This window comes from Lonchura striata, chromosome 5 (genome assembly GCF_046129695.1).
Source record: "Lonchura striata isolate bLonStr1 chromosome 5, bLonStr1.mat, whole genome shotgun sequence".
NCBI classification, from domain to species: Eukaryota; Metazoa; Chordata; class Aves; order Passeriformes; family Estrildidae; genus Lonchura; species Lonchura striata.
The window spans coordinates 17,300,709-17,317,560 of record NC_134607.1 but is presented as its reverse complement, the minus strand read 5'-3'; the positions used below and the strand labels follow the sequence as shown (position 1 = coordinate 17,317,560).

The 16,852-nt window shown below is 39.8% G+C and overlaps 1 protein-coding gene across 1 annotated transcript in view; it reads right to left on the bottom strand.

Annotated features, from left to right (window-relative positions):
• Positions 1-16,852, bottom strand: part of PKP2 (plakophilin 2) — a 38,485-nt gene that overhangs the window by 18,344 nt on the left and 3,289 nt on the right. Inside the window, exons 2-5 of the mRNA XM_021548332.2 lie at positions 12,872-12,984; positions 9,733-10,424; positions 5,239-5,377; positions 2,436-2,643 (exon numbers count right to left, since the gene is read on the bottom strand). Of these exons, the coding sequence (XP_021404007.2) occupies positions 2,436-2,643; positions 5,239-5,377; positions 9,733-10,424; positions 12,872-12,984 (1,152 nt within the window). The remainder of the gene's footprint in view (positions 1-2,435; positions 2,644-5,238; positions 5,378-9,732; positions 10,425-12,871; positions 12,985-16,852) is intronic.

Below are 16,852 nucleotides of genomic sequence, written 5' to 3'. Positions count from 1 at the left end.
ATATGAGCACAGAAATTGCAGAGAAACTGGGCAGCTCTTTTCTGCAGGGGGCATTGGGCAGACTGGCCCACAGCAGCTTTCAAACCCCTGTCACCAGCACAAAGCTGCTTTGGTGGAACAGTTGTTTAGTGTTTTTTATGTTCACAGACTGTGAGGCAGCCACAGCACGTGCTGTAATCAGCATTTATCTCCACACACTTTGGTTCCTCTCAGTGTTTTCACAGCACAATAGCAGGCACAGCGCAGGACTGGGTTTGCTCTGTGTTCCTAAGCCTGGGTCTTAAAGAAAATACAGGCCATCAAAGTATTCTTTGAGAACATATGATAAAATATGGATTAATGTTAGGCAAGTGCTTGTCTGTATTAACATTGATGGTCCTAATAAACCAGTGACCTTTAAAGATAAGCTTCCAAGGCTGAGATTTACTTATCTCACATGCACACGTACTATATTTCTGACAGGTAATGAAGTACAGTATCAGAGAACCTCTGTCTCAGAGTTCTAACTTCCTTATCTCCCAAAACTTCCTCATTTCATATACTTTTGTCAGGTGGAGTGCTTTGGTAGTATGCTTCCCACACAGCAGTAGAAACAGAAAACTTCCCTCTGCTGAGCTTAGACATCTTTATCAATTAATATTGCATGCTTTCAATCCTTGGCCAAGAGTCACTACAGTTAAATAGTATTGGTATTATAATACCTCATGCCTCAATAGTATGAGGTATTATCAGGTACCAAGATGATTTTTCTAATCTTTTATGGAGAAAGACATTTAGCTGAATATGATGCCCTACATTGGGAAGTCCCTAATTTACAGTCAAAGTAGGCAAGTAATATGTATGATGTGGAAAGACAAATGGACTTCTGGTGCTACCTGGTTTAAGACCAAATCTTTCACATTAACCTTTTCCTGGAAGTGCACACTTCAGAGAGATTGCATGCATAAATATGATATTCCACTAGTCCTGTATGAGGTCAAAGGCAATGCAAGAGGTGAAATTCATTCATCCAGACTGCCTTTTGCTCTTGTAGGCTCCTTGCAGCTTGCTATGGACCTGGAAGAACTGTTCAAGTGATGGCAAAAAGTATGTCCTAATGGCATTTTCACTAAGGTACCCAGTGCATGTCCTCCTGGCTGAACATCTGGTCTTGAACAAATTAAGAAATACTTCTCTCTTGGTGTATTTTTAAAATTGTCTTTTGCAACTGATAGGCATGAAAGCACATCATAATATTTTGCTTTACACAAGCTACATCATCCTGCTTGGCATAAATATTTTTTGGTGTCTTCTTTGTTTTGTGAGTAAATATTCACGGTTAGTGACAGCAGTAATTGCTGAAAGAAGATGTTCCTTTATCCATTTCCACATTGCTGAAGGGGAACACAGTAATATTCACAATATACATGTGAGTTGTCAGGCACATTCAACATTTTTGTCAGAAATTATGGAAGTGCTAGCAAGGAAAGAGCATTGGCTTTCTGGCCATTCTGCCACCACTTTCACTGCTTCCCTCACTGGTCTGTAACAGCACTGAGAGTTAAGGCATTGTACAGTAAATTACTCCGCGACCCAATTCTGCAACTGATGAGTGTGAAAAATTTTAGAACACTTTTAACGTTGCAGAGCTGCATAACTGAGCTAAAAAAAACCCAACAATACAAAGCTTTGTTCTCCAGCTTAGGGAGCAGAGTATTTCAAATACTTTAAAGAATGCAGAATTACAGAAGGTCTCAACAAGACAGAGCTGCTTGTCAACTTCAGTATCTTTTCACGCACTGTTCTCTTAATAGATTTTGTTCCTGATATCTTTAAAGATCACTTGAGATAAATCCTCATTCATTTATTAATGTTTTCCATTTATAAAATATAAGCCTGCTATTCCTTTGGATGATAATTAGAAAGAATGTGGGTCACAAGCAGTGGAATTCCAAGAGACACGTTATGGACACGTGGGACTGCAGGGATGAAGTAAGAATCTGGGGCAGTGGGGTTTGTGGGAATAGCACAACCACTTTCTGTCCATGGCACATGACAGCTCTGGGTGACAGTCTTCAACAAGGAACTTCCAGTAGGCACTGTCAGCACAGAGTCAAAAAATGAAGGCTGAGCTGCTGTGTAAGTAGCAGGCATTAATTATGGTCCCAGGCACCCCTAGGGAGCCTGACTTTCTTTTCTGGAATATCAAGGACTTAGAGCTTCCTGCAAGCACACTCTCTTGATCTCTGAAGAATCTTTAAGAGGGAAGCTGCAGTTCCTTATCTCTTGTTGTTGACTGAAAGGATGGTCTCGAGTAAGGACCTGGGAATTTTACCCTCTGGGAATTGCTTAGAGTAGGTGACAATGTTTTTGTATTTAGTCACTAAACAATCATGTACCTCTCCCTTTTTACACTAATTAAAGCACTTGGTGCTTGACTGCAGAGAAAACACTACCTGTGATTTGTTTCTTAGTCTCTATGTCCCTGGTGTGCCGGAGCAGGCGGAGCAGGAGCGGGATCCCTTTCTGCTCTGACACTTCCAGTTTGTTGTCATTGTCCTCGAACACCAAGTTTCTCAGAGCACCACACGCTGCCCGCTGGATGTCCTCATTCTGAACCTCAAGGAGCTGTAAAAGTCTGGGGATGCCACCGAGTGAGAAAACCTGTGAGGAAAACAAAACACGGCAGGGAATCATCAGATGCTGTAAATAACAAACTCCCCTTTCTCCCCGCCCCAGAAAATGTCTAAATAGTTATAACGTTTAAATAGTTATAACATTTAAATAGTTACAACGTTTAAATAGTTATAGTTATGTCCATTTGCTCCTACTTTAGAGACTTGAAGCACAGATCATTAATCATTTGGACATGACTATTAACCTCTGGGCATTTGTATGACTAATGCTTAAAACCCACAACTGGGAGAGGCAACATGTTGTCATAATTAATGTCAGAGAATGATACTAAATCTCTTCTAGCTTTGCCACAGATTCGTACTCTCTGACAAGACATTCAATCACTCTGCTTCTTAGCTTCCATGTTGGTGAAATGAATATTTGAGATTTAATTCTGGAACATTTATAAACAGGTTTGGGGTTTTTTTTCCCCTCAGCAACCAGCCTGATGAAAATACAGCGTTCTTCCCAATGCATGTATTTAAATTATATTAGAAACCAATACATTATACTTAATACTTCTTAACTATGCCACACAGAGGAAAAATAGCAAAAGTAAGCATCAAAATGTAGAGCATTAACCATAGTTAGCCAGCTATCTACTGAACTACCCATATTTAGCACAGACTACTTTTCAGTGTTTAAATATTTAGAAAATGAGGTTTTGGCCCCAAATGAATGAAGAATTTAAAATATGTTATTTTACAGTAGCTGTATGGAAACAAATACTTTGTTTGAATGAGGAATCCCATACAAACTGTGATATGACACAAGCAAGCCTGACCTGACTCAGGAGTGAATTTACTCTGGAAAATGCCTTACATTAATGTGCCATTGCCAATGGTCTCCTCCAGCATTTCAAAATGCCATATGGTTTTGTGGACAAACTCACCCTTGTGAAAGACTCAGAAATCTGATACAAGTGTCTTAAACAGTCCAGAGTTTTAACGATAAAAAGAATTCAATACAACCAGCAGGTGTTGGCAACATGAAGAAATGGAATGCAACAAAGCCTTTTGTCCTTCATGGAGTAAACTACACAGCCTGGCATCCTCTCCTCTGATCTACCTGTACAAAAGGTACAGTTTCTTTATCCTGCTTTGTTGAGCTGATTTCCCCTCTGCTGAGTGATTGCAAACACTCATCAAACACCTAAATGCCAGAATAGAATAGCACAATGGAATACAGGAATATCCATGGTGAGGGCAGTGGTGCACAGAGCATGCTGAAGGCACATCAACCTGTTTTATTGCAGTAGATCAGCCCTCTTGGCACCAATACTGTAGTTGTTTGGTTTTTTTAAGTATTTCTAGAGACTTTCTGTCAGTAATTTTAAAGCATTTATAGCTCTTGTAAAAGGAGTGGTATTTCAACCTAATTTACTGAGAATTTACAACTATTGACTGGTCCTAAATTTTCATTAGTAAACAAAAGCCTCCAAAATACTGAGAAGTTCACAGAGACAGAAAAACCACTAGACCCACAAACTCTCAAATATCAGGGAACAATAGACAAAGGATGCAGGCTGAAAGGCTAAAAAGGGGACAGAGGACGATGCCAACATGAACAAGTCTGATGGGCACCAAACAGAAAAACTCATTGTAGGTTATGTGGGTGGATATGTGAAACATGTGGCTTCAGGCTCCTGAACACTACTCAGCCACTTGTTTTTCTGGGAAGCTGCCTGGGAGAGATCTGTGTAATAACCCACTTGCAAACATTCAATTCTTAAGCTCTGTCCTCCATTTGAAGTTAAGGTTGCCACCTGTGCTGTTATTTTCTCCCAAACATGACTCTGACATACCCTAAAGCAAGTCAAAAGGACAGAGAGATGTTTGGCTGTCCTGCACGGGACTCCACACACATAATTATGGAAGTAAGGCTGGGATTACTGAGCACATTACAAACCAAAGCAGGTGTAATACTGTTTTTTAATGGTTAAAATAAACGATCACCTTACACTTTATTGTACAGAACTGTTCAGCAGGAGAGACATTTGTGTTCAGTAGTGACATTTAAAGAAAAGGAAGAAGGAATATTTTGTAACAGACCCTTTCAAAAAACTTGTAAGAGGCTTAACAAGTTTCTGGTAAGGGACTTCAAAATTTGGTTAACCAAATCAATGTACTAATGCATGTGCACAGTTCCAGTGAGCCTTTAACATTTTTCCTAATCCATCTACATTTTAAACACATTTGTGCAGCCCTAACAAACCCTGAAGCTTGGATAAGTTTGTACTGTACTCAGAATTTTCTTTCTTGGGATATTTCTGCATTCAAGTCAAAAATGGGAGACAGGAGCAACTATGCTGGCAAAAAGTTCTGACTCCATGATTTATAAAGGCTGAAAGAATTAAGTTTGTTCAGCTAAAAAAGGGCAAACTGAGTGGGTATGCACTGAGTGGGTTCAAAAGAATTTGCAGCAAAACACATATATATGCATTTTAGGGAAAATATCTAACATCAGTATCCTATAAGGTTACTCGGACTGCCTTCTTCCTTTTCTTGTTGGCACGCAGTGCCATAAAGTATAGAATCTTATTTTCTCTGCCTGATTGTAACTGGCAAAATAATAATTACTTACTTTTCTCCTGGCATCTGCTTTTTGGAAGCACTCATGCTGTATGAAAGTCACTGCAGCAAGGATCCTGGGGGTGGACTGTGTATTTTCACTCTTCAGAATGTTCACTGCACGCTCCAGGGTCATCTCCACTTCTGGGCTCCTTAAAAGTATAGACAGAGAGATCTAGTGAAGAAAGACTGCAGAAAAATTATCAGTCTTGTAAAACTAGGATTTTGGTGTTTTTCATGTAACTCTAGTTTTTCTTAGATTTTTTTTTTCCTTTCCAGTAGCAGAAAATGACTTTAAGAGATACTGACATTTAGGGGGAAGAGAAGGTCATAAATAGAAGTGTGGTTCTTGAGAAAGCAACTCATGCTTGAAGTTAGAATAACAAAATGGAAATATCAGTTTCTGTCAGTGTTTCCATCCAGTGGAAGAATGAAGAATGTGAAAGGAAGGATGAAGAAGTGGGTGAGAATCAAAAGAAAGCCATAACCATGTCAGAGTGACTATTACTGGCCATGATGTTTTCCTCACTAGTGTGAGGATTGTTTTTTTATATTTGTCTTTATGCCTTTCATCAGTGTCTTAGTTCCCAGATTACATATATGCAGGATTCAGAACCTCCTTTTCTTCAAAAAAGGAAGTTGTTGCTATTTGAAATAGATGGGCAAAGCTATTTTTCAGGTGGGAAAAATAAGAATACCACCAATTAAACTGAGTATGGAGACATCCTGTGGTAGAGAGCATCAAAAATATGTGCCACCACTTCCCTGTCAAAAACTTCCAGAATGTTTTCTTAAATGATGATTGTGTTAGACAACCATATTAAAAAAATAGAAAGAGAGGTCACCAAACACATTTTTTTCCCCAGTAAATGGAACATAAAACAATTATTGGCACAATCAGGTGCATTAGCTCTGGGACAGGTGGTTATGCTCCCGAGACTTTTTATTTACTTTTGGTTTCAAATATGCTGCACCCAGATAAAAAAATGGGGAGAGAAAAGTTGAAAAGATTTTTTTTTTTTAAATCCAGATAATTTTGTAGTAGCAGCTGTGCCACCAGCCAGAAATGGATGAGAGGGCAGTCTGTGACTTGTGAAACAAGCAGTAATTGGCAATAACTCCCTACTGCAGAGCTACCAGAATTGGAATGGTTTATTTGATAATCATCTCAGCAAATGAATCTGTAGTTAGACATTTTAACTCAATTGCCTTTTACATTAAAATTAATACCAGGGAAATATATTAACTAAAGTCAAAGATTTAATTATTTTTCTTTAAACTAAGCAGAAATATTAAATAATAATTAACAATGCTCAGAAAAGGGGAATTTGGAAAATTACCCAGATCATATTCCTTCTTTTTACTCTGTACTGGAACTGAAAAACCGCCTTTTCAAACTTTGGTTTTAGTTTCAAGTCTTAAATCAGCAAAGGTTTTGAGACCATGTTATAAGCCTGCATATAATGACCATGTCTACCTGTTGGACACAGCAATAATTTTGGAGTGTTGTGACCAAATTCAGTCACTTTCTGTGAGCAGCAGACATCTCTGATGTACTAAACTGTGGCATTTCACTGCCCAGCAGCTGAAGAGGAATAGAACCACAGACTTCCCATGGTCCTGGCTGATGCATGAGCTGATCCCTCAGGGCACACCAGAGAGTTTATGTGGGAACTCAACCTCAGGATGCCAAAGGTGGCCCAGAGGAGTAAAAGTCCACCAGGAGCCACTGCCAGGCTGAGCTGGACATGTGGACAGGCAGACAGAGCATTTCTAGGTGCTGGGGCTGTAGCTGTGCCCTGACACTGGCAGCAGCTCCCCAGAAGTTATCCCTTCACGCAGCAGGCAGAGGATTTCGCTCCTGTTGTGCACTGCTATACTTGGGTTGCTCTCCATTAGATAAAAATAACATTCCCTAACGTTTTATCTGGCAGCAGTAAGGGATGCAATACCAGCTCTGACCCGCAATGGTATTCACAAAGCTGCAGCACCCTAAATCTTGTAAAAACAGAATTTGATGCAAAGATTCCGTTCCCACCCTTAAAGTATTTACAGGCAAACTTAATTAGCCCTGGGCTGACTGGCATGTAAAGAGACACCAAACAAATGGTCAGCCAGACAGAGGTTGTTAAACAGAACAATGATTTGACAGATTCTGACTTCAGCTTAATTGCCAAAGCATACCACTTTTGAGACAAATTCATTTTGTGGCAGCTTTCAGCACATTTAGAGGTCAGATTCTGCAAGCAGCCATTTCTCAGACAGCTTCAGGTTGAGCCTCTCTCTTTTCTTAATCACAAGGATGCTTTTAACTGATTCACTTCACCAGAAGATACAGAGATAGCATCTCTGTACTCTGACTTTTTCTACTTTGCTTTCATAGCATGAGCTAATCCTTTTACAGGAAGTTTGGAAATGCTTTTGTGATACATTTCAAATACTGTACACAGCTGGTCCACTACCTCTCTTTAACCTTAAACAACTATTTTTCATTCTCTTAATTCATGTGGAAAGACTTAAATGGTGGCTTGTTTAAAAAAAAAAAAAAAGTACAGATTTCTGGAAAAATTAAATTACTCCAAAAACAAGCTTATTTTTTTTTCTCCTTTACATTACTAAGGGGGCAATATGTCAGATAAATGCAACCTTCAAATAAGAGAATAACAAGAAAACTGAGAGTGTCTACAAACTCCTTGAACTGAGAGAACTTCTGGCAAATGCTGAACCTAAAAGCTGGCAGTTAAGGAATTATGCCATCACAAAGATTTCCAGCAGATCATCAGTCTTCCACCTGAGTTAACATGGTCACATTAAAGCCACTTGTACCATGATTCAAGACTGATTTTTCTGTCTGCAGGTATTAACATACTTTGGTTCCTGCTTGTACAGACAGACAACCAGACTCCAGTGTCTGCACCTGCAAGAGAAAAGCCAAAATTGCTCCTACATGTAATTCAAGATAAAAATTGCTGGTTGTGGCTCAGAATGCATTCTAGGATGTGCCAGAAGTTAAGGAGATAATTAAATCAATGGGATATATGTTTTTAAATTTTCTTAATGAAAAACAAAGTCCTCCCTACTGAAAAACAAGTCCAGATACCTATTTTCAGTATTACTACTGCAAAATCTTTAGCTGTTGTGAGCTCTCACCTGGTTTTTTTCGGACTTACTAGCTGCAAAGTCTGAATACTTATAAGTCAACATAATTAATGTCAGATCTCCTAAATCTTGCATCACCCAGAGGTGAAAAGTTAATCCAGACCAGAAGTGAGCATAATACCATATATGTTTGCAAATATAATCATAACACACAACATGTAGTTGACAACAAAAAGCACCTGATCTGCACATAGCAGTGATATCAGGTGATGCCTTTTCTCACACAGCAAGAAACTCAGAAAAAGAAGAAAGATAGGTCTTCAGAAAAATGAACTTAACAGCTACACAGTTATGGGGAAAAAGCCATTTCTTAATAACACAGTTGTAAATTACACTATGATTAACTTAAACAGAAATGTTAGGATCCTTATTTGAACTATGAAACAACAACAAAAACCAGAATAAACATGCAAGTAACCATCTCCTGTATACCAAGTGGCTTGTTCTGTCCACTGAAATGCAGCAGCTCTGGAAACATTCAAAATTATTCTAAAATGAAAAGATATTCACTCCTGATGGGAAATTCAGAAATAATAAATTTTTTCTTTTGAAAATGGAACAGATTTTAAACATTCTGAAATCTTCTCTGGAAAGGAATTTTTGCTGGGGAAGTAATTTTGGGAAAAAAACCAAACAACTCTTTCCAGTATTTTAAACAATTTTCATGAACTCTGGGGGCAGATTTGGGACTTTCTGGCATGGAGCTAACAGAGTTTCAAGTAAGGATAACTCCCTCAGAACATGTAGGAACTCATGGTACTGGGAAGCTCTGGGGTCTTGGGATTCAGAGCAGTTTGCATTTGTTCTAGGGAAGGATGGTGCTGCAGAGCTAGGAAAAATTTCTGCCCATGTTTTTCCTGAAGTTTGTAAAAACTAAGAAGTGTCCTTGAAACCACGGAGGATTTTAAAATGGAAACTGTCAATCTGCCGAAAGCTGTCCCACTGGTAAATTTCTGACCTGTTCCTGTGAGAACCAGTGCTGATATCGTATGGGCTCTTGTGGGCACATTTGCCAATACAATTTTGTGTATTGTGACTTAGGCTGTAAATTACTCAGTGACTATTTAACGTCTGCTGATAAAGTTAACTCTTGGCAAAAGGGGGTCCCAAACTTCAGCAGGAGGTGTAGACCTTGCACTGTACATACATATACATTTTTTTTCTCCCCTTTCCTCTGCTGCACTGGATGTGGCTTTTTAAAAGCCAATCTACTTTCTGCCTCTTCTGCACTGATACTTCATGCATGGTGCTGGCTGCTGAGCCACAGGCTATCAGTTCACTTCCTAACAAGCACATTCCTGCTGGCTGTGAGAGCCCAGAGCCAAAGCATGTCCTGCACTGTGCTTACCCCAGCTGAGAGCCATTGAGGGTCACTTGCTCGCTCTGCAGGAAACCATTTCTCCCTGCTGCGGCCACAGCAGCTGTCACTGGCATCCTCTTCCCATCCGTTTCTGCAGCGACGCTGGCAATGGAAGCTGGCTGGGAAGCCTCCCTCCTGCTCTGCGTGTTTCTGAAGGCGCTTTGGTAGAAGCTGGACCTTACAGACTGTCTGTTCTGAGAGAGGCGGGACGCGGTCGGGGACCTCACTTGTCCCATGGCGCTCTCCGAGGCCAGGTAGTTTTCCTTCTCCAGCAGGTTGCTCATGCTGCGGCTGCTGCCAGGCTGGGGGTACAGAGGGACAGTGGGGCTGGGGTAGGCACCATCGGGGACAGCATCAGTGACAGTCCCCAGGCGGGGCTGTCTCTTGAAGGAGCGTCCCCTGTGCACGGAGTCACGCAGGGTGTAGCCAAGGATCTCGGAGCGAGCGTATCTTGGTGGCACAGTCCCGCTGGATCTCAGCCCGTCCCCGTGCCTCACGGACAATCCGACTGAGACCCCTCCATCGTAGTGAAAGTCGTTGGACACGTAGGCCAATCTTTCCGGATTTCGCTGGGGAGAAACCTCCAGTCTCTTCAGAGGCTGCCTTTGAGCTCTCTCTTCCATCGTCCTGTAAGCAATCCTCGTCCCCCAGCCATTGGTGTACGAGGATGGGGAGGCAACCTGCTCCAGGGGGCACAAAACAACAGGAGCCACAGTCAGGTCACAGCATTTAGCATTAGCAGCAGAGAAACCAAACCAAACAAAGTAAAGGCAGAACTTCTACAGAGTGCTCTCGGAATCTCAAACAAATTAGTGAACATTGCCAAAATTGTGCATCAAATGGGATTCTGCCACACTTCTTGGTACCTCTCTCATGAAGGCAGGAAGAAGTACAGTCTAAACATCAGGAAACAAAGGCTAAGCATCCAATCTTCTATCATGAACCCAAAATAGTTGCATAAGTTAATTAAGCCAGGTAATGAACGGATTGATTATTAATGAAGATTTTTTTTTCTGTTGTAACTCCTTGGGGATTAACACCAATATCTGCTACTAAAGCTAAATTCAAGGCTGTCTAATAGACAGAAGAAAATTATCAATCAGATATAAAAAATATTGTACTGAAGTGTCTGCATATTGATAATAACCTCATTAATATATAGTTATTTAGCACACGTGTTCATCTGTGGTAGGATCTAGTAAAAAGAGATAAATAGTCCCCTCCCTGTTTGTCTAGCCTCTTAAAAATTAAGGAGATTGTGTAACATTCCAAGAAAATTAAAGTGACCATTTTACCATCTCAATTGCTTCCCTAATTTTAGATTGCAAATTTAGATTATTTTTATTTCCTATCCTTAATGGGGACAGACTGTACTGGATCATCATCTTGCCTTACAATTTTCTCTTTTCTAAACCAAACAAATCCACTGCCATCAACCTTTCTTTGTAGAATGTATCTTCAAGATTCTTGCTTTTAGGTACTGTCTGAGGCCTCTTGATTCTTATACTTTTTTCTTGTGCTCCATATTGGACTGTATACTCCAAAGCCTTCCAGAACTAAATCAACTTGGGACAAAATCCAGCCTTGAAGTAGAGGAGTCATGGACTAGTTTTTAAAAAAATCAGTAAGCATAGGGGCATACATCCATAGAAGAAAGCTCCATATTTTCCATTTCCACATTGTGTTAAAATTTAGAAATATAAATGGCATTTTTAAGGTAAACAGAAGTTTACATAAGCTTTTAATTAAAGAAACAGTGCTTAGCAGATAGATGCTGGACTGAATTCCCTTAATTTCACCATTAAGGAGATCCTGAGGGTGATAGTTGACTCACAAAGGAGTAAAGGTTATAGAAACTAGCAGGCTCAGGCATAGACCATTGGATATATCTGTTTATTCTACAGAAGTTATGCAAGGATATCTTTATCTGTTGTTTGGGGATAATTAACGTTTTTTGTGGCTTTTCCCAGCTTATACACTTTTTTGTCTTTTCTCCCCACTCCCTGCCTGGTATACTGTATTATTTTCTAGTGATTCCTATGTTACCTCCAGTTTTCTTCTTGTTGCTGTCTTCTGGAGGGAATGAATTCAGGTCAAATATTATGGACTGCAGCACAGGTGAGAACAGAGGTTGGGAGGACATAGAGTGGAATGTGTTTAGGTAAGTGCTTCTGTCTCTCCCTATACAGAGCCAGAGCTGCTTCACAGACTTGTCAAAAGCTGGGCTATTGCTTCTAATGACAAAATGCCTTGAGTTTTGTCTTGAGTAGTCTAAAATTAGGAAAGAATTGCCCCCTTCATACACAGTTGTTTACCAAATAAATGTTTCTGTTCTCAAGCTAAAATGCTCTCAGTTTACTAAATTGTTCATGTAGGAGCATTGTTATTGAACTGTGTTGATCTCCCAGTGGTTCCTTCAAATAGGTTCAAAACCAGTTATGAGCTGTGTCAAAAACCCTGCAGAAAACCAATTATTTATCTCAGCATTCAGGCCATGACCCCAAGAAAAGCTGGTCAAAATAACAAGAGAATTTATTATTAGACGGTTTAGAAACACCATTATATTCCAAGGACTGTCCTGCTGGAATTCTTGTTATGATAGAACAGGTTACAACAGTATTTAAAATGATAAGAAACCACTCTACCTTGTGAAAACTAAAGTATTTGTGAAATGAAGGCAGTCTGTTTTCATTTGGTTTTGGATGCTTAATTCTGTTTGCCTGGGCAGCCTGGCCTCTGGCCACCCTGAGGTACAGGTGTGCTGACTGAGCTGCTGTGTGGTGGGAGGAATGAAGATCTGCCTTTGTCTTAGTGGAGTGTAAATATGATTTTTCATTTTCTACCCTGATGCCAATTCTCACAAACCCAACAGGACTGTAAACAGCCCATCTATATGACTGACTTAAATTTGGATACTGTGCTCTGAAGTCATTGGAAGGAAGGGAGAACATGAAGAGATTTCATTGTAAAACCCTCATTTTCTCAATATCAGGTTTTAAGAAGAAAACAAATAAGCAAACAAACCTTATAACACCATCAAAATGCTATTATTTGTGGCAAAAAAAATATGAATAAACTATATGTGTGATACTATTTTTATTTCTACCCATTTTCTTCTTTTCCTCACCTGGTTCGCCTGGTAATATGAGAAACTGTAGGGAGACCTTGGTGCAAAATCATTCTCAGTGATCCCCATGTTATAGACACGTTCTGGTACACTGGATGCACGGTGCAGGCTGCCTGGAACCAAAGACTAATATTAGTAAGATCTTACCAAAATTTGGCATTGTTATAGAGGATGATACACAATATTGGTAGCAGTCAGCACTGACATTTACAGAAGCTGAAAACTGAACAGGGAAATAATGGAGGGATATTTGCATTTTCCTGAGGATACAAACAATTTTTTTTTCAGTTCCCTATGTACTTTGCTTAAGAGTTATTTTTAGCTTTTAGGAGTCCAGTGACTCGTGCATCTATGAAAAATGTTTTAGCAAAGCAAGCTGATATTTTAAATATCCCAGATAACCAGCTGATTAAGTGCTGAGAAACAGTATCACTGAACTACGAATTCTTATTTTTTCACCGTAATCACATTGAATGTACATGCAAATATATGAATGCATGGTTTACCCTGTCTGACTATGACATGCAAAGTACACAAGAGATGAAAATATTGCAGCTGTAGATTGGAGCTGAGAAACACAGGTTGATGTCTGTACTGTTCCTGTGCACCCTAGAGATGCAGATTTCACCATGCACAGTTGCAAACACACAGCACACTCCGAGTATAGACACTTTGAGTATAGACTCTATTTCACAGCTGTCTGCCTCAGCTGCTGCTGTTTCTTCCCCCTCAGGTGCTAATTTAATGACAATGTATTGGAGCAAATATTGCTTCACTAATCTCAGTGCTCCACCCAAGCAGCACACAGAGTCTGTGAACAAACTCATGGTGCTCATGGTGCTGTAAATTTGGGTTGTCCAATAACAAGTTCAAATCTGCACCTGAAAGGCTTACTAATCCTACAGATAATATCAAAGATCCACATCTTATCTGGTTATCTGCTCTGTTTTTTTCCATGACCCAGCTCTGAAAATAGAGCAGCGCATTGTGGTTATTTTTTCCAGCAAAACCCCAAACAGGCCAACAAAACTTTTGGGCTGTTCCTTTTTTTCACTGATAGAGTGAATTTTCAGAATGAGTGCTTCTCTTAACGAAACTTTCAAAAGCAACTGATATGAATGAAATATTTATTTATGTTACTATGATGTTACCATGTTATTATGAGAATCTGCATATAGGAATATAATGAACATAGGTTTAAAGAGGTGAAATAGAAGTTGAAATCAAGACCTCAAATCAGTCATAAATGGGCCTACTAGGCTGAACAGGTTAACAGTGATCAATAAAGAAGTTAACTGGCCATTAATTTTCAAAATAGCAAATATTACCTGAGGTACTACAGAAAAGAAATCTAAAGAACCAATCGCTGACTTGCCCAAACTGCTGAAGACCAAATTTGTGTATTCCATAGCACAACAAAATACAATACAATATAATGGCAGACTGTGATAATTTGAGGTCTTATACAAGCAATTATTTTGCTTGTATAATCATACTTTCCAATTCTCTCATTTTGGCAGATTTAAACATGTATGAGGTGATTTGTCAGTACACATTCACAGTAACTTCATGTCATGAGAGTGGAATGGTGCAGCTTGGTCAAACTCATTATTTGGATTGTAATCTTTCCTTCCTGACATTAGAAGGTAACCATAGTCCAAGGGTTACCTGAGCACATGAGAAAGAGGGAGGAGTAAATTGTTCTTTTATACTGCAAAAAATTCACAGAAATGTGCACCAGCATCCCAAATCTACAGATTTATATGGATGTCTTATTTGTGTCATGTAATTCCTACAGAAATGCACTATTTCAGGTGCCCAGTAAGAGTCCATCTCAGCTAAGTGCTGACTTTTTAAAGATTCACTTTCTTCACTGCTGCATATTAAAAGACTTTCATACAATAAATCATGAAATATAAATAAACATAAATTTCTGTTTCTTTATGGTTTGTATTTTTTTTTTCCCTGTTTATATTCTACTAGGTGAAAAAGTATTCTCAGTTACCTACTTAGGTTATATAGGCCCTTTCAGCAAGTAATTTTTTTGTATTTCAGGTAACTCTACGCTTGTCTTTAATAAAAATAAAAATACAAAAAAGAGGGTAAGTTAAAGATAGCAAGGCCATCCATTAACTGGTTGAGGATAAACTACATATCTAATAGTTCCCTCCTTAGAAAAACAAAATACAGTCAATCAAAACTTGTACTATGCAATCCCCTTTTTTTACTCTTCAGTCTCCCTGTGAAATTATCCATCAGTAAAATTTTTCTCTTTCAGAGACAAACACATGGAGTTTTCCAACCTATATAATTTTACTTTGCAGTTATGCCTTGCTTGCTCTTATCACATCAGTAAATTATTTTGCTGGCCTTTTACCTGTAGATTTATTAGGCAGACATGAAAGGCATGTTTTTTACTGTGTGCTGGTTACTTGTGCCAAAAGTCATTGTGATAAAGGAAAAAGTGTGAAGTGCTGTGCCTTTCCAACAGTTATGAGATGCAGAATAGGTGACCTGATCAGAACTTGCCTGTGCCACTGAGGCTTCCCTCAGTTTATTTTCACCATACTACAAAAACCTTACACACCCAATGCACTGTTTTGTTGTTTGATTTTAAAAAGCCATGAATTATTAGTTTTTAAATTTATATGATGTTCTCATTTACTGTTAGGATTAATACTCCATGAGTGTGGTTCTCAGTGTTTTAAGTCTCACAAAAGCTCTCCCCTCAGGAAGTAAGCACATGATTCAGTTACTCATCCGCAGGGGACAAACACTATTTGAGAGGCCAGAGGACACCACAGTTGATTTCCAGCAGCCAGTCAGGAAAAAATGGGTTTGCTGCAGGCCCTGCATCATGTCTGTCAACCCATAAGTGTATTTTGGACAACTCAGGCATCTCAGACAGCACCAGACACCCATGTGTGGGCAGTTGAGTGGAACCGCTTATCAGTTCCCTCTCTGCTGTCAGGATGAACTAAAACAGCTGAGGAACACCTTGGATGTGTCACCGGAGGAGCAAACTGAACCCCTCTGCTCCTCTCCACGCCTAAAATAGAAGCTGTGCAGAAGCCACCCAATATTGCAGCAGAAAATTCTGAGACCAGAAAAAATAATTCCAGTATCAGGAGGCAGCAGGCTGTACAGGTGACTGAGCAGAAATCCCATCTGTCTCCAGAGAGGCTCTTCTCAAGACCCTTTGTTCCCCTGGAGGTGACAATCCCAACACCTCCCAAGGCCTTGGAAATTTCTCCCCTATGGCTGCAGACAGACCACCCCAATGTTTGCTTTGCTTTCAGAAACAACAATGACAAGAGGCACCTCTGAGATATCTGGAAGATTAAAAAGACAATTACCTCCACTAAGGAGCTGCGTGTATCAAATCCCCCTTGAATCACATACAGGGGTAGCTCTGTGTTGTGAGTCTTCTTCAGCGCTTTTGTATTTCAATGGATACCATGAAAGCCAAATTCTGACTTTGAACCTCTCAGTGCAGTCCTCAGTGTGTACACATCAGTGTAAGAGGAACTGAGGGACTGTCACACACCCTGAGTGCCCCCTGCCAGTGCTCACTGTCCACTCCTGCTCAGGGCACCTGGCTGCTCACCTCCCCCATGGGGACCCCTCAATGCTCCTGGATGGGCACCCTTCCATCCCTTTTCATACTTCAGCACTCAGGATGGACTGAGATGATGACTTTTAATAATGGCATATCAAAACCATCACTGAGTCCCTTCATCTCCAGATCAAAGAGCCTTCCTTTTGATTGTGCTCCTTCATCACTCTGCCAGCACATGCCTGGTCCCAGAGGAGGTTTTATAACATTTTGTGTTGGTTAGGACATTTACACAAGGGTTCAAATTTAAGAAAAAGATTTCTTCTGACTCAGGAGCAGGGGTGAGGAATGTAACAAAACCAACAAAATCTGAAAGTCAACACAGATATTTTTTATACTTCCTTATCCCCAGAAAGATAGAAAAT